The sequence below is a fragment of the Panthera tigris genome, chromosome B1 (assembly GCF_018350195.1).
Source record: "Panthera tigris isolate Pti1 chromosome B1, P.tigris_Pti1_mat1.1, whole genome shotgun sequence".
NCBI classification, from domain to species: Eukaryota; Metazoa; Chordata; class Mammalia; order Carnivora; family Felidae; genus Panthera; species Panthera tigris.
Window position 1 is genome coordinate 151,169,679 of NC_056663.1, and position 23,733 is coordinate 151,193,411.

Sequence of the window (23,733 nt, forward strand, 5' to 3'; positions counted from 1 at the left end):
TGTTTTGGAAATCCAAGGCTAAGTAGAGTTTATGTACATTTTGAGAGAAGACAAAAGTGAGATTAAATGAAAGAACTAAGGCTTCACATAACACCATGATGTGAAAGTGGTTAAGATAAAATCTTGATGTCTTTCTCTTGTGAATTTAAGGAGCTCAGCAGTTTTCGCTCATTAGCACATTTTACTTATGCTTGTCTGATGGCAGCTAGAATTTTGAGAGGGACCATCTGAGGTACACGATTTATGTGCATCCCTTGTGACTCCCCATTTTTCACATCTTTGTCAGTTGAGCAGAATCAAGAAATAATGCTCTATTTAAATTCATGTCTAAAGAGATGAAGTTTATGAAGTTTATTATCTATAATATTTAAAGTCTGAAATCGAACTCTGGATTTATTGAAAGTCAGTATGATTTCAATGCTCTTTGTGTTTCAGGGTCATTTTTAAGGATATACATATATCCATATATATATATATATTTATATTTATATACACACACAGTTTTGTACACAGATTCTGTACAAGTTTAAAAAACTCCCTAAATTATAATAACATCCTTATGGAGAATAAAAACTTGGTTCTATATTGTTTAGAAAGTGATTATGGTACACTGAAAGTCTAAAAGCTGGAATTTTATTGGGAAAGAGGTAAGTTTAGATCTCTTTGACCTAATATTTTGGAAGCTATATAAGTCATGCTTAATTTTTTCTGTACCTTATATATATTCCAAACTCTTAATGTCATTATTCATAAAATAATGAATTGGTAAAAAGAATTAATGCATTCCCAGGATATAATAAGAACTCAGTATTCAAAATGACAAGGTTCTTCATATATAATTTTTGTCTCTATTTTATATCTGTCTCTAGGCTTATATTTCATAGATAAATCTATGAATAAGTTTAGCTATCCAATTTGCAAAAGAATCCTAAACAGATTGGTTCAATGAAATAAGCATCTATTTTTAATTTTTAAAGTAATGAATTTTCTCTCACATTTTATTACATTGATGTGTTATTTGTAACATGCCAGAATTAAATAAATGTGGATTCACATGTTTCTTTATCCCTTCTTTTCCATATTTACTGCTTTTTTACTGTTGTCTTTTTTTTAATGTACTTCTTTTTTCTGTCACATTTTATCTACTTTCTTAGCTTTTATACTTCACTTTCTTCCAAATATACATCCTTTCACTGCTTGTTAACTGCACCCACATGCAGTTTCTTCTTTTTCTCTGAAATACATGCTCTTTTTCCCCTGAAATGTGTGTGTGTTAACTTTTGAGTTACAGTGACTAATGTGCTATTAATTTACTTAATCTAAAAGGTATTTTTAAAGTTCTCATTATAGAGCTTCCTCTTCTGATACCATAGAGGAAGGCGGCAGAAATTTCTAGATCTGAAATAGTTTCCTTTGACTATGTTTACTAGCTATTTTCTAAATATTAAAAAAAATTTTCTTTCTATTTTACATTATATAGTGGGAGGAGATTGGCGAAGTTGATGAAAATTATGCCCCTATCCACACATACCAAGTATGCAAAGTTATGGAACAGAATCAGAATAACTGGCTTTTGACCAGTTGGATTTCCAATGAAGGTGCTTCCAGAATCTTTATAGAACTCAAGTTTACTCTGCGTGACTGCAACAGTCTTCCTGGAGGATTGGGAACCTGTAAGGAAACCTTTAACATGTATTACTTTGAGTCGGATGATGAGAATGGGAGAAACATCAAGGAAAACCAGTACATCAAAATTGATACCATTGCTGCCGATGAAAGCTTTACAGAGCTTGATCTTGGTGACCGCGTTATGAAACTGAATACAGAGGTCAGAGATGTAGGACCTCTAAGCAAGAAAGGATTTTATCTTGCCTTTCAAGATGTGGGTGCTTGCATTGCTCTGGTTTCTGTGCGTGTGTACTATAAAAAATGCCCTTCTGTGGTACGTCACTTGGCTGTGTTCCCTGACACAATCACTGGAGCTGACTCCTCGCAGTTGCTTGAAGTGTCAGGTTCCTGTGTCAACCATTCTGTGACAGACGAACCACCCAAAATGCACTGCAGCGCTGAAGGGGAGTGGCTGGTGCCCATCGGGAAATGCATGTGCAAGGCAGGATATGAGGAGAAAAATGGCACCTGTCAAGGTAAGAATTTGCCTGCAGATCTGCAGGAACTGTCTGCACCAGTTGGATCACGTATATGTATTTCCTCCAATGATTATGAGCAGATGACCTTTTACTTTGCTAATTTATGGAGATTATTTCTCTCCAAGTTTGATTTTTCTCTTCTCAGAATTTTAAAATTTCTGGCAACGATCAAAGATTTAATGTAATATTTTACTGAATATACATAATTAATACACACAGAGTGTCTTACTTGCAGTGTAGTATTTCATATTCATTTTACTTTCAGAAGTTTTATCTTGAGCAACTCAAACCAAAGGATTATTTCTTTGTGTGAGTATTGTCTGCTACAAAGTATTGTCTCTCCACGAAGAGAAAATAGTAACCTTACCTTGCTATATAAAATTCAAATGCATGTGTTAGATGTGACTTGTTTGGCATGCTTTTAACTGCCTTTAAAAAGTTCTTCAGAAATAAGTTCAGCCATATGAACCCCATACGAAAATGCTGGTCAGCGTGTTGTTCACATATAATTGTTATTACAAGTTCGCTTTTAAAAATTTGCAAGTCAGGGGTGCCTGGATGGCTCAGTCGGTTAAGTGTCCAGCTTAGGCTCAGGTCATGATCTTGCAGTCCATGGGCTCAAACCAATGTGGGGCTCTGTGCTGACAGCTCAGAGCCTGGAGCCTGCTTCGGATTCTATGTCTCCCTCGTTCTCTGCCCCTCTCCTGCTCGTGCTCTCTCTCTCAAAAATAAATAAACATTAAAAAATTTTTAAAAATTTACAAGTCAGTATTGAATGCATAATAAGTAGTACCTGAGAAAATAACTTTGGAGATGGAGCCAACACAAAACGCTTATTTCAAATCAATTTATACTTGCGGAATTTTTTTGTTTTATTTTCTTAATTGAAATGTGATCATGTGTGCTATCCCCTTCATTTGAAAATATCCTTCTTTTGTCCACAATGTGGTGAGTTAAACTTAGATGTTTGTCAATGGCTTTGGGGAACAGGGTTTTACTTTATGTCAAAGTGAAGAACAGTTTATGAGGAAGAAAACATTTTTACTTAAAAAAAATTCATTCATCCTTATGAACCTTTTTCTACCATGCTGTGCACATGCTAAATAGGTAATGAGACTTATTAACTGAAGAGAAAACCAAATGCCGAGAAGTACCCTTATCCCACCTGGTAGCTTCAAGTACATTTTTTTTTCAAAATCCACTATATAATGTGAATCAGACTTGCTCAAGTTTGTTCAGGCCTGACTGTAAATTGATTATAGATCCAGGGGATCAAAACTAGGGAAATTACCTGTAAATCATAGTGATTTTGATTAATTATTTCTCTCTAGAAACACACTGCAGCATTTAAAAAAATTTTTTTCAGGGCACCTGGGTGGTGCAGTTGATGAAAGCCTCCGAATTTGACTCAGGTCATGATCTCACGGTTCATGAGCTTGCACCCTGCTCCGGGCTCTGCACTCTCTCTCCCGCTCTCTCTGCACCTTGTGGGATTCTCTTTCTCTCTCTCTCTCTCTCTCTCTGTCTGTCTCTCTTCCTCGCTCACTTGCACTCTCTCTCTCAAAAATAAATAAATGAAAACTTCTTTTTCCTCATCAGCTCATATTCTGTATCCCTACAATATCATCTACAATTAAGTTTATGGTGTCTACAACTCTCTATACCTTTATATATGTACATACATATATGCGAAGTTTTATTAAATCACAATTATGTTTTGGAAATCATTTTTAACTTTCCAGGGAAGTTAATTATATTTTATTTGGGATTAGATGTGAAAGAAAGTTCTAACTAACATTATCTTAACTTTTCTTTTGAATGGCTCTCTGAGTGTAATGTGAAGATATATGTAATTGTAGAATCAAAGCAGGAGATTAAGCATAATCTGTTGAATACATTTCATTATTTTGTTTAAAATATTTATAATATAAATCTTACATTTTCAAAATTTCATTTTCTAATATTACAAAGCAACATGCTATATTTGATTGTTTATGTCACTTTAGAGAATGGTATGTGGTCAGTTCAGTGCAGAACACAGTGACCTTTGTCTTCATCCAGATGGACCGAGGGTATAAAAGACCTCTGCCTTTTTAGAAGCTAATTATTTATTTCGCTGGGATTAAAACGTTCTCTGCATGCTTGTCATGAAAGTATCTTGGGAAGTAGTGTTCTGACAGAATGTTTCTCAATCCAGGCGTTCAATGCATATCTTTCTCTTCCCACACTCAGTTAGAAACCTAACTGAGAGACAGTGGGGTAAATCAGAGAGGCTAGCTACATTGTAGAAAACTTCACTAGGCTGGTCTGTCTAAACTCATTTATTATCTTACCCTGGTAATAGGAACAAAGGTTGTGGGGTCATGAAAATAGTGAACTACCCAGCCCCAGAGGGTGTTCTACGCAACATAGTCCGTTTGAATAGTGCCTCTTGGTGTTTTCCAAAATACAGATGGCATGTGGCCACTCTATGAGGAGTTTCAAATGTTTACCCTATAAATAACCTACTTCATTGAATGAATAAATAAGTTTTGAATGCTGATTTTGGAGAATTAAGGTATCACAGATATTCCTGAGACATTTATATCTACACGTAATAAGAATATGCAAATGTAAATGTCCCTGTGTGTGGCATATAAAATTCCATCATAACTTTAAATAATTCTGTGATCTTAATATGCTATCCTCAAACCATTAAATGTGGATCTTGATGTTTTTAAACTATTCTTGTTAGGGCAGAAATCTAGGAATCATTCCTAACATCTCCTTCCTACTTGCTACCTGGGTCTTATTTATCACAAAATATTCATAGAAATCACCTCCAGGCTGTCTCTTAAAATCATCCACTTTTCTCTATTTCTTTTCTTCCAATCTATAAGTATGTCTTGTTGGAACTTTACTTTCAAATATAAGGAATGACTTTATATAATAGTTTGATTTTTGAGCCATGTGAGTGTATCACCTCTACAGAAATGCAAATCTCGTGGTTTTGCACACCCATCCTTCGCTGTCCCCACTTAACCCCACCACAAACTTCAAATACTTCAATGGTTGCCCATTAAGGTAAATTTTTTACAGTAACTTAAGATCCTGCATGGTTTTGCCTCAGACACTTCTTAAACTATGCTTCCTCCTCTTCTCTCTACACTAGTCACACTGGCTTCTTTTTTTCACCTTCTCAAGAGCAGTTTGCTGACTTATACTACTTGTTCTATGAATCTGTTCTCTTGCCCTGAAACATTCTTGTATCTACTTCACGCCTGATTAACTCATACTAATCCTTCAGGGGTGTCCTCCAACACCCCTTCCTCAGGGAAACTCTCCCTGACTCTTCAAAGTTAGGCCTCTCTGTTATTTACTTCTGTATCTTCCCTTCATTGAACCATTTAGAGTTATGATATTGCATCTTTTGTTAATTAATTATTTGATTAATGACTGTCTTTACTCCCACTAGATCACACACTCCTTGATGGCAGGGATGCTGAAGGTTATCTTAAGAAATAAGAAAGAAACCATAAGTCGAGAGGTAGAGAAGTAAATTCAGGAGAAAATAGAATGGGCAAAGGTATAAAAGAAGATTGTGCTTTAAAATTATAGTACTGCTCCTTTATCTGAGGAGGTTACGTTCCAGGACCCTCAGGGATGGCTGAAATTGCATATATACCAAACCCTATATACACTATGCTTTTTCCTATGATAAAGTCTAATGTTTAAATGAGGCACAGTAAGAGACTAACCACAACTAATAATAAAATGTAACACTATAATAATATACTGTAATAAGTTATGTGAATGAGATGTCTCTCTTAAAATATCTTGTACTTTACACACCCTTCTTGTGATGATGTGAGATGATAAAATGCCTACATGAGGAGATGAAGTGAGGGGAATGATGTAGGCACTGTGATCTATCATTAGGCTACTACTGAACTTCTGACAGTATGTCAGGAGAATCATCTGAGTCTGGACTGTGGTTGACTGCATGTAACTAAAAACACCGAAAACAAAAGAGTGGATAAAGGCAAACTACTATATTGGTTTCTTTTTTTTTTAATGTTTATTTATTTATTTTGAGAGAGAGAGCATAAGCGGGAAGGGGAAGAAAGAGAGAGAGAGAGAGAGAGAGAGAGAATCCCAAGCAGTCTCCGCACTTAGTGCATAGCCCCTCGTGAGGCTCGAACCCATGTCTGCAAGATCATGATCCAAGGTGAAATCAAGAGTTGGACGCTCAACCAAGTCTCCAGGTACCCCTGTATTGATTTCCTTTTTTTTTTAACCTTTGTATTTATTTGTAGAAAGTCTCTTCAGTCACAAAATTGACAAAGTGTCTCTTAAACCAGTCATTTCTTAGTCCTAAGATCATCAGGCCAAATGTTCAAGTTCTGTGTGTTAAACCATATATGGTTGGCATATGACATATTAACTGTGATAGAGACCATCTTAGTGATTTAGACCTTAGAAATCACATCCTGAAATGTATTTATAATATACACTTATTATACACTTACATTTAATTACTGTTTCTTTGCTAATCAAAATATGTTGGGATTTAATTAAGGATATAACTATATTAAGAAGCTGAAGCGTGAATAGATCTGTTTTAATCATCATCATATGTTAATATTTACTAAGCCTGTACTAGGATATGACCAGGTAGTTGCTCATGTGACCTGGTATAGAGATGCAGGGCATGATGGAGTTGACACAACTAGTTTTAGAGACTAAACAATCACGACTCAGAATGCTAGGCAGCTCATTAACATATGATTTCAATCCAGAAGACAACCAAGAAGTAATTCAGGAATCTCTGTCTGTTTAACAACTCATGCTGTATCATCTTCTTATCCCTTTATTTAATTTCCTTTAAGAGAAATTAACTACCTTTCCCATAATACCCTGCTTTTAATGAGGTAACAAAAACTCTTGTTTCTATTGTATTAATTTAAAATATAGAATCTATTTATTTTTCTAAGGCTTACTTCTATGCCCATATTTTCAATAATAAACTGTTTAAAGTATACAAATTTATTTCTTTGAAATGTTCTTTCAGAAACTAATAATGTATTAAATCCATTTATACAAGTATGTTTTCCTACTTGTTATTTATTATTATTTCTGATGAAATTCATGCTATTTTTGCCCCTTAAGAGTCATATGAAATTTTTTTTGAGTACAAAATTATTAGCAAAACCTCATTTTGGAAGTTTCTGCTTTTTATTGAAGTGAATGTGTTTGACAGAAGTAATTGAGTTCACATGAATCAAATGTTGCCTGCTGAGTTCTCCTGTGATTATGTTGCTGACTTACTCAGATGCAAGGCAAGACCACTAATCTTCATCAGTTGCTAGTGGAATGAAGTAGTAATTTGAAATTACCCCTAGATAATTATAGTTTCACTTATATCAAATGGAGGAAAGAGATTTAGATTGTGGGTCACTGCCAAAACCAGTCAGAGTGAAGAAGGTATATAGTGCATGCTAAAACACAGGGTAAGCGAGGTTACATGCCAAGGGCTGTGGAGAAAAAGCACTTATTAATTGTCCAACTGGGAGATGATTGCATAGCAAGGAAAATGTAGTGCAAATACTGAGCTCAAGAAAAAGCCTTGATTCAGAAACAGTCCAGATACTGCAGGGAGTAGTATGTCGATCATTCATACTTCTGGTGCATATTTATGTTTGAAACAAAATTGACTGGAAATATAGAGTATTAGGTGCTTGTGTAATTATGCACTAGAGAGCCTAGTTATTTTTAATTAGGCACATTACCAAAGAACATCAAAGGGGTTGAACTTTTTGGTTCTATTTGGTATGCTCTTTTATACAACAAAAGGAAACTGATTTTAATTTCAAAATTTTAACAAAAGATGGTATTTGTGGAAGTACAGAATATCAGTGGTGCGTGTGTGTGTGTGTGTGTGTGTGTGTGTGTGTGTCCTGCTTCTGAGAACCATGACCAAGACAAGTTAGTGGTTAAATCATTTCATCCATTGGTAGGTATTATATATGAGAATAATGAAATTGTTTCTTTTTTGTTTTAACTCCTCCTTAATAGTTTTGGATTAGTTATGTCACAGTTTTAGAGCATACTTTGCATTTATTTTTGTTTTTGTTTTTTTGTTTTTTTCTAAATCAGGGTTTCTCAACACTGGTACTATTGATATTTGGGGCCACTGTTTACTATTGATATTTTTTGTTGAGTTACGGGGTAGTCCTAGTCATTGTAGGATGTTTCCAGAATCACTGGCCTCTAATCCACTAGATGTAGTAGGACACCCCTCCCCACTTTGATAATCAAAAAATGCCTCCACAGAGTGCTAAATGATCCCTGGGGGCATAATTCTAACCAGGTCAGAACCACTAATTGTCCATGTAAGTAGATGTGCTGCTAAAAACTAAATATGTCTATAGACTGGTTGTCTTTGCAAAAGTGAATCTTTTTCTTAAAATTCTGCAGAACGAAGGATGTGTACATTTGGAAATATGACTGATTTAACTTGGATATCGTAGGGAACATGCTGCTTGTGAGAGGCAGCATACTCTAGTGGTTTGAACACGTGGATTCTGGCCAGAATGCCTGTATTCCAATCCTGTCTCTGCCGTTTATCAGCACTGTATCCCTGTGTACGTCATCGAATCTCTCCACTCCTTGTTTCCTTCATCTCTAAGTCATAGCAATACTATGAGACATTACATGGAAATTACTTACTTCCTAGCACACTGTACTTATTCAGCAAACATTAGCTACTTCTTATAGCTCTCATTAAAAATAAAATGTATTTACAGGAGTATATGTTTGTCAATTGCCAAATACAGTGTAGTTTCAGGTTAGAAAATTCTCGAGTTTTCTCAACCTAGAAATTATATTCTTGAGCAGTACCATTTATCAAATGATAATCCTACATTTTTATTTATTGGATGATGAAAACTATGTAAATATATTAGAATCTTTTTTATAAAGAATATTTGCTTCCTGATTACCTATTACGATTCATTCTTTATTATTATACTTAGCACTGTATTCCATGTATACAATTCCTGTATCCTAGGAATGCAGACACATAGGTATACAAACATACATATAGATTCACATCTACAGTTGCAGTTTATGAGAGTTGCTAATGGCAGTGTGAGTGTGTAAGTTTAGGTAGGGAAGTAAGAAAATAGTTCTCTGAAAAGTGATGTTTAACCTAAATGTGGAGTAAAACAAAACAAAACAAAACAAAACAAAAAACAACGATGTAAAGATATACAGATGGCATAACAAGCAGAAGGAGCTTTCAGTGCAGAGATCCGTTGTATTACATTAATCAATTTTATGTATATCTTTTTTCTTTCTAAAATTATATTTTAAAGTGTATTTGCATATTAAAATTAGAGTAATAAAAGAGCTACAAATTCCTAGAATTACCTGCTAAAAGAGTCTGTTCATATACATAGTATACTATCTTAAGGATAGAGAATTCCTAATATCTATGGTCAAACACAGACATATCAAACATGAAATAATTCAGTATTTTCAGTGGGTGGCTCCTTGGAAATTATTACATTCACTGAAAGTTTGAAAGGTTTTTCTTTTTTAAAAATTTGATGTTTCATTGATCCAACAATGGCTAGTAACTGGTGAATCTTCTGCCTTATGTGCATAACAAAACAGGGAGACTTGGCAATGGAAGAAAGGAAAAAGAACTAAATACTCTAACAAACTGGTCTGTTTGTCTCCTAGACAAACTTTTAATCTTTATTTGCACCCTTACTTTCTCACTCATAAAAGACATTATACTAGCGATAGTCTTGAGTCCCTCCCTCCTTCCCCCATCTCTCTTTTCATATCTATCTGTCTATCTATCTATCTATCTATCTATCTATCATCTATCTATCTATCTATCTATCTATATATAGAAGGAGAGACGGAGACAGAGGGAGAGAGAATAAATGTAACACATGAATGCTATACTTCATACGTACAGTAATTCTAATAACTGGTTTGGGTAGATCTCTAGGATATTTTATTATGCTGATGGAACATTCTGTATTGTTACTGTGCAAATGGATTATAACATTAATGAACTGGAGCTCCATCATGATCATATGGATAGAGAATTAATGATTATATTTATGCTAAAGTGGCTTGCACTGTACAAAACACCTCTTGATGATAAACATTTGTTAACATGAGATGCACTGCATAGGGTCCTTTTATTATAATGTTAGTATAGAATGATAATTATTAGAAGAAAAATAATTACAGATCTTACGAAGGCCATATCTTAATTTATGTATTGAGTTGATTCAAGTATACGAGGAAACTAAAACATACTCTCTTTTGTTTTATTGTTTGCTTCTTTTCTTATTATTTGGATAGTAGGAAAAGGACTTTCGTGAAGTTTGGTAACACAATCAGTATAGCTCTCATGGGAAAACTTGTGTGTACAGAGAAACTTAATGTTGAAAACTCTGAGTGTAATTCAGCAAACATCTCAGTGTCTGCTTTCAGATTTTCAAGAGCAAAAAAAATTCAAAAAACTTAATGCAGATGTTAAGAAATGAAGTAGCCAACCCTTTCATAAAATAATTAAGCAAACTTACAATCTTAAATCTGAAGGCTGCTTAAGATGCAGCCCTCAGTTCAAATCTTACTCTTCCGTTTCATAAACGTGTGACTGTGGACAAATATAAAACCAAACTGAGCTTAACATTCCTCCTCTGTGAAATCCTTAATAATACAATATACACATACAAAATCTGCCTGTAAATGCATATAAAGTCTGCCTATTTCAGGAATGTTATATGGACCAGCAACATCCGCATGACCTAATTTTTTAGAAATGAGGAATTTCAGGTCCCACCCCAGAAAAACTGAATCAGAATCTACATTTCAGCAAGATCCCTTGGTGCTTTTTTCCATACATTCAACTTTGAGAAGCACTGATTTAAAGGACTCTTGAAGTGAATGTTCTTTTCTTTGTTTTACATATTTGGAAACTGAGGTACAAATAAATTAGGACCATATAACTCCATAAAACCATATAGCTACGTAAATTAGGACCATACAACTATGTAAGAAATACATTTATCCTAATCCCTTTGGATACTTGTCAAGATATTTCACTATTCATGTTGTTTCAGAACTATTATGCATTAATTTTATCTTTATCTCCTTCTCCAGATCTTCCTTAATATGGCTTTTTGATATAGATTGTAGTTATATAACTTTTGACAGTATTAGGTCTAATGATACTATTTTCCTTTTTTAGTATCTGCTAATTGCATCTTGACTTAGAAATCCCATACTTACTATCTATTATTTCTACTATTATAATAAACAGACAATATCAGAAAATTAGGGGAACAATCAAACCACAGCAAAGTAGAGAAAAAATACAAGTGGCACCAATGTTCTAATCACTCCAACTTATGAATTTACCTATTCATTTATGGGATGCTTGTTTTTTGTCATTGACTCACAGGATTACATGATTTAGCCTTACATGATTTAGCCTTTCCTCCTATTATTGGGACCAACTTTTATCTAATTCTACTATTCTCAACAATTATAGTGCAACAAAATAATTTAAACCATAGAATTGCTGGACACCCCTACAAGAAATTCTGATCTCATTGTGTAGTACCAGCCAGGTTATCACTACTTTTTTTTAAAGATCCCCAGGTAGTTTGTAATGTGTACAGCCGGGATTGAGAAATATTGTAATATTTAGCAATAAAATTTGCTGGCTTTTGGAGGCTAGTGTAAATTTACACACCAAAACTTCACACAGGGAACGCCACAGATTTTGATTCTTAAAGATTGATCTCTTCCCCCCATCAAGAGGTTATGCACACAGAAGCCTCTTTGGCTGTCCTTGTGCACGTGGGCATTGTTTTTCTCTGTGGCTTTTGAGGAGATAGCCAGCTCTTCAAGGTTTCGGGCTTTCTGAAGGGCACCCCACTTAACAGAATGTTATGGCTCTTTTTCTTAGAGCCTGGAGTATTCAAATCCAGTCCCCCACCTCACCCCACCTGGCCTGGAGAACAGCAGGCTTAGCTCCAGCAGGCTGCTTAGCAAACCGTGCTTTAAGTCCCTCTGTGTTTCTGTCCCCTGTGGCCCACCTGTCCCACACTTAAAAAAAAAAAAAAAAAAAATATATATATATATATATATATATATATATATATATGCTTTTCTTATAACTTCCCTACATTGAAAAAACAAAACAAAACAAACCCTAATCTTTGGTCTTGTTTAATTTAGCATTTCTAGGTGTCGATGGATCATTTTCATGTTTCCTTTTACCTTTGGATGTTCAGATTTAGGATTAGAATTGTATATTTAACTTGAGATTCTTCATTCTCCTACTGTGCTTTGTACAGTATATAAGCACAATTAATTACAATGATTGATTTGTACTTCGTAATCACAGAGAGCCTCAATGATAATATCAGGATTAATGAATAAAAAGCACTAATTTTTTAAGGCCATATTTCTATTACAATTAATATGTTAAATGTTTTGTGCTCTAACTGTATATGTTTATTTAGTGCACCTCCTGTATGGAGTAACCTTGAAAATTCTGTTTAACCACTTTTAATGGTTGCCCAGAACACTAACTTTCTAAGTAACAAAAAAGAAGCTTACCTGTAGGTATCAGTCTAATTGATTTATTAATATAGTTAGTTTACACTACTTACAGAAGATAAGGTAAGTATGCTATTTACCTAAATGATATAATTTGTTGCCTTTCAGTTTCACTTGTACATTAGTCCAAAAGGACATGCAAGTTATTATAAAGCAGGAAGGCATGGGGCAACACGCCCTGGCATAGTTCTTTCTAGAAAGTGTATCATTCTTTAACTGTACCAATAAAAATATGAATTCTAAGCTCTCCATGATCTCATAACTTGCTTTCATTACATGAAAAGTGCTTTTGTATCCTTTATTGTTTCTGGTTTTGGATGTGGGTCACATCTTATCTTCTAGTATTTTATTCTCTTTGGTGTTTAAGTGTTTTGTCTGCATTCAAGACTGGCCAGTAGGAATTCGTGTATAAGAACTGAAGTGATTTGTTGATATGCTCTGATCTGTGCTGAGCTTGAAGATATCCTGCTCATTTGAGTGCCCTTAAGGTATAGGTTAAAAAAAGGAAAGGAAAGAACGAAGAGCCACAGTTTGTGGGAAGTAACAATTAGGGCAGATGATAATTTGACTGATGGATAACTCCATTTCTTTGATGGAATTGTTAGCAGGAATCAGACTTGGAGAATGAATGCTTCCAAAGTTCCTGCTGTGTGATTGTGAAGGAGAATAATAACACACTACTCCATATGCATAAGGGCTTTGCCTCTGATGAATTCAAAGCACTTTGAAAGGATTCCATTAGGACATTTCTTAAATAAAGGGTGGGACTATCAGAATTTTATTTTCCACTTTATAGATTGGAAGTGATGTGATCTCACCAAGGTTTTCCAGGGTTCTTCTCATGCTTTCCTTTCCAACACTATACCTCCAGTTTTATATTTTACCATCAAAAAGCAACATAATTACGTGCTCCTGTGAAGGATTTCTAATATCCACCTATTCCCAGTATCATCCAATGCTAAAAGCTTCTTTTTTTAGAACCGGACTGACCTGTATTATTTATTTAAAATTCTCTTTAGAAGGTTTTGTGTGTCATCTGTTGTTGCTCTCTTGGTTCAAGCATGATTTAATATGTCAACCCTGGTTTGCTTAACTGGGCTTGATTGTCTTCCATACTTTACTTAGAACTAGGCAGTGTCCTTTCAAGCATGTTCCTGCCCAGATAAATGAAAATGTCACAACAGTGAGTACGCCTTGCTTTGTGACAGCAGTAGCTTTCTTTGACACAGTCAGTGGTTGCAAAGAGGGGTTGTGGGGGAATTTAAAAAGTAATAATAGAGCCAACTTAAGTCAAGTCGGTCCTGTTCAAATCCACACGGACAGGAGCAATAGATAATGCACTTAAACTTGGGGAACTTTACTCTTCGGGTGAAAACGAAGTTAAATCCAAAGTAGGAAATTTTTCCCACTGTGGACAAGAGGAAAACATCTGTTAGCAGTTTCTTTAAAATAATACCCAGGGATAGCACTTGATTTTTATAGTTTGATTTCTTCCATGCTTTATTGCCAGACCAGAGATGTTACTGCTCTCAGTTCATAACATTAGAAATAATCCACAGGGGAAAAAAATGTTAACCATCTCCCACAATAAAAGTATTGTTTATGATTTCAAAACCTGGATTCGATTTTAAAGAGTGGAGGCTGATGAAGCTTTGTACCTGGCAGAAAGAAATTCCTCTGTACATGCTATTTAAATAGCTTTAAAAGTTAAAAGCAGTTTCAGTGAGAGATAACCCTAGAAGAAGTGCTTGAGTTGTTTTTGTTTTTGTCACTTGTTCTATCATCTGTTGGTGGCTCTACCACCACCCAGGGATGGTGACCTACCCTCTTAGCAGACGCAGGACACTGGGAAATGGGAGCATATTCTGTGGAGGACAGTCTGCACCAGGTCAGCTATGCATGTCAGGGACTTATTTAAAGACTAAGGAGGTTTTTGAGTGTGTGGATTTGTATAAGTAAGTTAAGTGTGAAAATCTTTATCTCAATTTGAGGGGAAAACAAACTGGACCAACAGGGCATATTACAAGTATTTAAATATATCTGACAGAAATGGAGAGTCAATTAATAACACATTGATCCGGGACTGAAGAAAAACCTGGCATTCAGGAAGCACAAAGTTTGACAGATACCGGAGTTTTGAAAGAATCTGATGAAGGTGAATGTTTTAATCAAGGGTAACCTGTACCATCAGTGAAAAGACTGGTCCAAGCATTTCCATGATCAGACCTCAGGAGAACTTGTTATTTTCATCTGAAGTTAGAAGAGAATGGAATTAAAGTTGAGGGGAAAAGGACCTTGTTCCTAGGAAATACAAAGTGGGCCAAAGGGAATAGTTTGACTTTCAAGTGAGTGTCAAAAGCTAGAGCTTAGAAATAATAGGGATCCCAAGAAGTAAGGCCTAAGGTTCCAAACACCAGAATTGTCAGGATATCTTTTTTTTTAAATGATTATTTATTTATTTTGAGAGAAAGAGAGAGTGCACGAGCAGGGGAGAGGCAGAGAGAAAAGAGAAAAGGAATCCTAACCAGGCTCCATGCTCAGAACAGAGCCTGATGCGGGGCTCAGTCTCACAACTGTGAGATCATGACCCAAGCCGAAATCAAGAGTCGGACGCTTAACCGACTGAGCTACCGAGGTGCCCCTCAGGATGTCTTAAATGGGATGATAAAGCCGAAGAAGGGTTGATATGATTGCAAAGACCTACCATGTGCCGATACTGTTAAATATTTTATTCATATTCTCTCTTTTAAGCTGACAACATCCTGTGAGGCATAGTTTCTAGACCAACTGAAATTCATGGTAATTTTGTTTAGATCACTCAAACTAAAACTAGAAAGTGGCGACCTGACATTTTGACTCAGGTGTGCCTGTTTCCGAGGCTGTGTTTTTCCACCATGTGTTCTCCGTTATAATACTTAAGCTTCACTTAATTTGGGAGCTTGATGCAGATCACATGTGTGCCTATTAGTCTGTTGCCCTTGGCAGCTGCACTATAATGTACATTAGGAACACTGGCACCCCAGAAAGACCTAGGAGCCACCAGAGTCATCTGGAAGATTCTTGTCCCCACGTCTGACCTCACACTGAGGACTGGGAAAGACAATTTAAGGTGGCTAGAAAGGAGGCATAACAAAGGGTCAGAAGAATGGAAGACCTAAAACAAAGCAAGACTGAGTGAGCAAAGAGGAGTGAGAAGAACATGTTAGGGTTCTGAGGATCTTACCTTGGACAGTAAAAGCCCTGTCATTAGGCTACACAAGGAAATAATCAGGAACCAAAGTAGAAGTTATTCCGTGTTTTCTGTGCAAACATCCACATAGGAGGGGAAACACCAACTTTTGGAATAAACCTCATAGTCATGTTATGTTTGAGGAGAGCATGGGTCCGTGGGTGAAGATCTCTCAATCCACTGCTGACTGTTTTGCTTTGTGCATTCTTGTGTACATGAGTTACTTTGCCTTGCTGGTATTCTCCTGTAAATATTATAGGAGGCTTTAAGAAAGATGTTTTGGCTTTCGGAGTATTTGCGTGTCATTTTATTCAAATTTTGTTTTGCTGGTTTTGTTGGTTTTGCTTTGTTTGGGTATGTGGTATGGAAGAAAACAAACTGGACTGTATAATGTGAGTGAGGAGACTTCTCAGGATTCAGGCTTGGGAACGCTCTCTGTGCCTCATGGACCTGGTTGGATCTTTAGGTTTTCCTCTCCGCAATAAAGAAACGGAATGATTCTTCATCTCCCACCAATCCTGACAGACTTTCATAAATAAAATAGTACAATAAAAAATAATATTCATTTCTCTTTCAACTGACTTAAATTAAACAATCAGCTCAATTGTAAGGGCAAACATTCTTATGCTCTAATGGGTAAAACAGAACTGTTACAGGAAAAAAAAAGTTCATATTTATGTATTATTAGACCCAGCTATATGCCAAGTATATGGAAGGCAATTCAATTCTGACAATAACCCTGCCAGATATATACTGTTGTTTCTATTTTATATTTGAAGAAACTGAGGCTGATATAGACTAAATTTGATTGCAAGCACTCTGAGTTGATGGTTAGCTTTGAATAAAGATTTGTTTGGCTTCAGTGCATATTAACTTTGAGCAAAAAGCATATTATCCCAAGTCACCAGAAGTTACATTTTATTTATTTGATTTTTTAAAAAAAAATTTTTGATGTTTATTTTTTGAGAGAGACAGAGCATGAGCGGAGGAGAGACAGACGGACGGAGACACAGAATCCAAACAGGCTTCAGGCTCTGAGCTGTTAGCACAGAGCCAGACATGGGGTTTGAACCCACAGACTGTAGGATCATGACCTGAGCTGAAGTCAGATGCTTAACAGACTGAGCCACCCAGGTGCCCCCACATTTTATTTTTTAATTAAAAAGGAAATGAAACTTTAATTATTAGAGTTATGTGGGGAAGAAAGGACAAATGTGATGAAGATTGTAGCACTGATGTGGAAAAAAATAATAACTGTGACTTGTTTTAGCAATAACTGGTATTTGACTTAAAGTTGGTCACATTCAAAGATCAATATTTGGTAATAATTGTAGAAAAAGGTATAAACAGAACTAATTCTGTTTAGGTATTGATGTAGTCAGTAATACTAAGAATTATAACCAAAATCAAGATTGTATAATTATCATATAAATTGAATATGTTATTTACTTTTGGTAGGAAAAAATTAATTAAATCTGATCCAATTATAAAAAAAACTGCTAATGTGTGACCACTTAGGAAGTACAAAAGATGTATTTTCACATGATCTAAAAATAATATATATGTGTTCACACACTATTGATATATTAATGATACTTCCTCATTGCTTACGTCATGAAAATAATCTAGGAAATGAAGAAATATGACTGGACACAAATTCCCTAAGAATATTACCGCCGTCCCCCGATCCTTCTCTCTTATCCCTCTCCTTTCTTCTCTTCTTCTTTCCTCTTTTTTGTCTGCTTTTGGGAACCCCTATTTTCATCTTCCAAAGATAGTAACTTTCAGATTTTTCAGTGTATTTCAAGTTAAAGCTTGAGGTCTTTCCTTTTTACAGTTTTAGAATTATAAATATTGCTAGTCTTACATAATAAGGTCAAAAAAAAAAAAAAGAGAGAGAGAGCTATGTCTCTGGCTGCTATAGAAAAAGATATGTTCTTTTTCTTTATTTTGTCCAATCGGTTTCTAATTCATAACATAGTTCATAAATGCTCTTTAGAGCTTGTAGATTTGTAACAGCTGATTACAACAAAATGTTCCATACTTTCTGTATGGAAAGGACAGACACAAACCAAATGTAACTGGTTTCCATTAAACCTCACATTTCCATGTTATTTTCAGAGAAGTCTCACTTGCTTTGGTCTTGGAAACAAAAAGATTTGTTTTTTTAATTATATTCTGTCATTTTAGCTTTTCTATTGCTAACATGAATATATCCTATTTAAACCCAGGAAAGTGCTGAATACTTCAGCTCTTATGGTTAATTAAAACACATGTAGCACATATTTTTCCTCATGAAGTAGCATTTGACCTTGAAAAACTCTGAGGCCCAACTCCCAGACAAGATTTAAAGCCAGGTTATGTTTTTTTTCTTTTTTTCTTTTCTCCAAATCTTAATTATTCATTTCTAAAGCCACTTACGTCTTGCATTGTTTTGATTACTTCTACTTATAACCTCTCTTAATTTCTTTCTTTCCTCCCTTTATTATAAATTTCTCTATTATAAATTTTTGCCCTCATTTAAAGTTCTACTTTGTGAGGGGCACCTGGGTGGCTCAGTGAGTTAAGCATGTGACTCTTGGTTTGGGCTCAGGTCATGACTCCCGGTTTGTGGTTTCGAGCCCCTTGTCAGGCTCTTCTTATGCCTCTTTCAGAAGAAACTTGATTGTTTCCCTGTAAAGAAAGGACAAAGAACTATATACTCTTATGATATATAAAGACATTGCTTGACTCATGAATATTTGTTAAATGTGTGTAGAAATTTTCTGTAAAAAAAACTCATGCTTTTTGTTCTATCATTAGAGATAGTGATTCAAGGATATTGAAGGTGGTATTAATAATAATTATAATAATAACAACATGTCTAATACTTTTATAGCAAGTTCTGTGTGCCACATCCTCTTCTAAGAACTGCATATTTATTATATAATTTAGCCCTCACAGAAACACACACAAACCCTATGAATCGGATATAATTTTTATCTTTTTACAGACAATTTATGTAACAAGGTTTAGTCAGTAAGTAGTGAAGTTGGGTAAAAGCTTAGGCCGTTTGCCTCAGAGTCTCTGTTCTTTTTTTCTTTTTTAAGTTTATTTATTTATTTCAGAGAGATAGAGACAGTGTGAGTCGGGGAGGACACAGAGAGAGGGAGACAGAGAATTCCAAGCAGGATCCACACTGTGAGTGTGGTGCCCAATGCAGGCCTCGAATCCATGAAACTGTGAGAGCGTGACCTGAACCAAAACCAAGAGTTGGCCACTTAACAGACTGAGCTACCCAGGTGCCCTCAGAGTCTCTGTTCTTAACCCTTATATCATACTGGCAACGGAGAGACCAGCACAGTTTTATAAGCATTCATTATTCCTTGATTTTTCCTTCAAGAGATAACCAGCTAAAAAGAAAAAAAGACCTTATGTGTGATCATTATATGAGTGATAAATAAAAATTTAAGTAGACTTCATAACAATATATTCATGGGCTATTCTTTTGATTGAAAATCTCTAGCATGCTTAGGCACTTGATACTTTTTTCTCACAAAGAGAATAATTGAAATTCAAAGAATTTCCATTAAGAATGACATTTACATATATGCAAACTCTGTCTAAAAGCAAACACAAATTGTTATGAACAAAGCAGTATTTCCATTCAAAAGTATATTAATATGAAATCTAGTAGAAACTCGTTCCTACTAGATACTTCGTTTTTGCTCACACTCAGCTCCTCTTGTTTCCTTTTAAACATGCAACAGAGAACAGGTTCATTTGTACAGATGTACTTTGTCACATTTGAGCATTTTTTTGGAAGAGGACATGGGAGCCATCCAAAATCTAGGAAGATCTTCATCATCAAGCTTTTGCAAGAGATTTTTTTTGAAATAGGGATTTGAAGTATTATTTTTAAATTTAAAAATACACAAATAATAGCTTAAATAGTATAATTAAAACATTAAAGATTGACATTTTCAGTTGAAGATAATTTACCTCTTCCTAAGCGTCATTATGACTGTCTCTCCACAGCGATTTAGTCACAAAGAGAAACACATTATATTTTAAATAAATTGATAGGAGTTTATGTTGGAAGAAAATATCCCCATTATAGCTTTTAGATATACCTGTCCATTTAATTCATTTTATTATTTTAAAAGGAAGAGTAAAATTCTTAGTTACATGAGTAGAAGGATCAGATATAAACGAAAGGGATCCCCATGTCCAGTTGGAGTGATCATATATTAATATTTTAGCTGATTCTTTCCCCAATTTAATGTATATTGTTATTCAATTTACTTATAAACACTGTATCTTATTTATATTGAGCACATTTTATTTATACTTAGCATATTACATATTATATACATGGAAATGCATGATTTTATATATGATTTCATTTTTTCATTATTTTCATCATTTTATGTGAAAAACAAGAAATATATTTTTCTCATTTAACAAATAAAATTTTACGTTATGAAGGGTGATAACCACAAGCCATGGGGAAAAGTACTGGACCACATTCAAATTAGCCTTATTGTTCTATAATATCTTACTGGAGTACAAGGTTAATTAGTACCATAGGCAATATGCATTATTCATCACTGCAATCAGGCTTTTATTCTGCTGGGTTTTTATCGACTACAAATTGTTGTTCTTCTTATAACAAAACCTTGATAAACTATTGTCATATTTAATTTTACTGAATTACATTGGTGATACATACTTTAGCTCTTGTACTTTAAGTATTCTGAAGATGCCATGCCATCCCATCTAGAAAAGTAGACAACAAGATTAAAAACCAATGTTCTCTTCTATAAAAGGACATAAACTTTCAAGACAATGAATGCAAGTTATTGTTTCTTATTGCAGGTTTTTTTTTTAATTTTTTAAAAATTTAATGTTTATTTCTTTTGAGAGAGAGACAGAGCACGAGAAGCTGAGGAACAGAGAGAGAGGGAGACACAGAATCTGAAGCAGACTCCAGGTCTGAGCTGTCAGCACAGAACCTGACGTGGGGCTTGAACCCACAAGCCGTAAGATCATGACCTGAGCTAAAGTCGGACACTTAACTGACTGAGCCACCCAGGCGCCCCTGGAATAATTATTTTTAACACACATTCTTCTCATATATTTATAAAATTATTAATTCATCTTCTCTCTCTCAGTAGAATGTAAACTACCTGATAACAGAGACTTTATGAAACAGTAGTACCTGGAACAATGACTGACCTATGCCTTAAATATATTTTTATTTGAATTTAAATAACCATGCGTATACATTTGCAAATAATATATATCTGTTGACCAACACTGTAATATGACTTCTATTGCAAAATTAAGAACAAGGAAAGAACATCCTTGTCTCCATTTTTGTTCCTGTATGTCCCCTTCTCTTATATAAAGGAGACAAAGATAGGAAAAAGGAAGAGAAGTGAGGCACCTGGGTGGCTCAGGCAGTTGGGCATCCAACTTCAGCTCAGGTCATGATCTTGCAGTTGGTGGGTTCAAGCGCCATGTCGGTCTATGTGCTGACAGCTCAGAGCTTGAAGCCTGCTTCAAATTCTGTGTCTCCTCCTCTCTCTGCCCGTCCCATGCTCATGCTCTGTCTTGCTCTGTCTCTCAATAATAAATAAACATTTTTTAAAAAATAGAAAAAAAGGAAGCGAAGTAACAGCAAGAGGGCAACACAGAAATGATTATCTATTATGTAATCCAAAGTTGTAGAATCAAAAGATAGTCCTATAGCACGAATCCTAATTCTCATTTTCCTTCATTTTACATCACTGCAGACAAAATTTTAATTAAATCAGAAAAATTGATAAATTTCTCCTTTTCCTTACTTTTCAGAAGTCGGATCATTAAGATTAACCACAAACAGCACAGATGCAAGACAGTTGCAACAGATGTTAACATGTAATTTTAACATTTTATTTTTCAACAGGGACTATACATGTCGATTTCATAGATTGCTTTGTAACCTTCACTTGCCTGGAGATCAGTTGTTAAAACAAATTTTGGCTATAGCAAGACACTTCAGTTTATTGCTTTTTGATAATTTGTCCATAAACAAATGATTTTTTTCCCTCATAGGTATGATTAGGAAAATTTTTGAGATTCTTTTTTTTCTTTTCTTTTCTTTTCTTTTCTTTTCTTTTCTTTTCTTTTCTTTTCTCTTTTTTTCTTTTCTTTTCTTTTCTTTTCTTTTCTTTTCTTTTCTTTTCTTTTCTTTTCTCTTCTTCTTTTCTTTTCCAATCACCAGTCACTTCTAATATTCAAACAATGATTTAGTCTTTGACTTCCAGAGGAAGAGAAAAACTAACAGAAAATATTTTATGAGTAAGGAATATCAGTTTTGTTTACCTGATGCAGAACTTTCCATCTAATTTAGTCTGAGTCTAAAATTTTAAATGGAAAGTTATACAGGGTATAGGTAAAAATACCTGCTTCCCTGTCTTAGGAAGTTCTATTCTAAGAATAGAACTATAATCTGGAAAATATTAGTCATAAATTGTTTGTCTCATGGAAACTTCTACACTAAGTTACCATGTTAATAATGTTGGTTTCAATCTATTAAGTCATTCTTTCCTTCAGAACACATTGAGGACTTTTTTTCTTTCTTTCTTTCTTTCTTTCTTTCTTTCTTTCTTTCTTTCTTTCTTTCCTACATCAATTAAAAATGTTTATGGCAATCCAGGTACTGTGTAGTTGAAGAGGAAGTTTATTTGCAGAAAAAGGAAAAAAAAAAGCTTTACTCTCACACCTGTATATACTTCCATATAATCAAGCATGAATATTTTTCACCTTTTCAAGTTAATTTTATTGCTTATGTGATTGTTAGAATGTCTAAGTGCAGAGAATTACGAACAAAACCTTGTTAAAACTTTTGAATATTTATCTTATGACTTCAGCATATCATACAAAGCCTCTTTAGAAACCATCCATTAAACTGGTATGAAATAGTCATTATGTCAATGAATTAATTATTCCCAGACTATTTTTTTTTACTGAAGGAAGGAAATAAATTGAAGACATTTCTAACTCAAGATCTGATACAGAATTTTAGCATGCTGCAGTTAAGACAAACAGAAATTCAAAATATCCTTATTGGAGAGCATGGGTGGCTAAGTAGGTTAAGCATTTAACTCTTGATTTCATCTCAGGTCATGATCTCACAGTTCGTGAGATTGAGCCCCAACTCAGGCTTTGCACTGATAGCATGGAGCCACTTGGAATTCTCCTCTCCCTCTTTCTCTGTCCATCCCCAGCTCTCTCTCTGTCTCTCTCAAAATAAATAAATAAATAAATAAATAAATAAATAAAATGTTTTAAGAAAATACATCCTAATGGCTGACATATTTTACAACTCATTACCTTTAGTCAACATAATCTGTAAAAATCCATGGAAGGAAAGATACCAATTTAAGTTTCGAAGAACCCAGACTGATGATGAATGAAGACATAGATGGTTAATGGTGTTTCAGAAACCATCTCTGCTGGAAACAGGTGACTATGGTTAAGTCACGTTACTTGCCAAAGCCTCCATTCTCTCTTTGAAAGACAGATTGGCTTAGTACAGTACTTTTTAGAATGAGTTTCCTAGACATTCCTCTGGTCCTTAAAGATCATTTATTAGGGTTTTATGGGTTATATTTTAATTTCCACAAAAATCTTAAAAAGTGTCTTAGTGCTTCCGGGTGCTGTATGAAATACCAGAGATTGGGTGGTGTATAAACA

The 23,733-nt window shown here is 34.7% G+C and overlaps 1 protein-coding gene across 3 annotated transcripts in view; it reads left to right on the top strand.

The window, feature by feature from the left end:
• The window catches only part of EPHA5 (EPH receptor A5), a 338,394-nt gene that overhangs the window by 71,523 nt on the left and 243,138 nt on the right, over positions 1-23,733 (top strand). For all 3 annotated transcript variants that reach the window (XM_042984445.1, XM_042984446.1, XM_042984444.1), the window contains exon 3: positions 1,481-2,144. In XM_042984445.1, the coding sequence (XP_042840379.1) occupies positions 1,481-2,144 (664 nt within the window). The remainder of the gene's footprint in view (positions 1-1,480; positions 2,145-23,733) is intronic.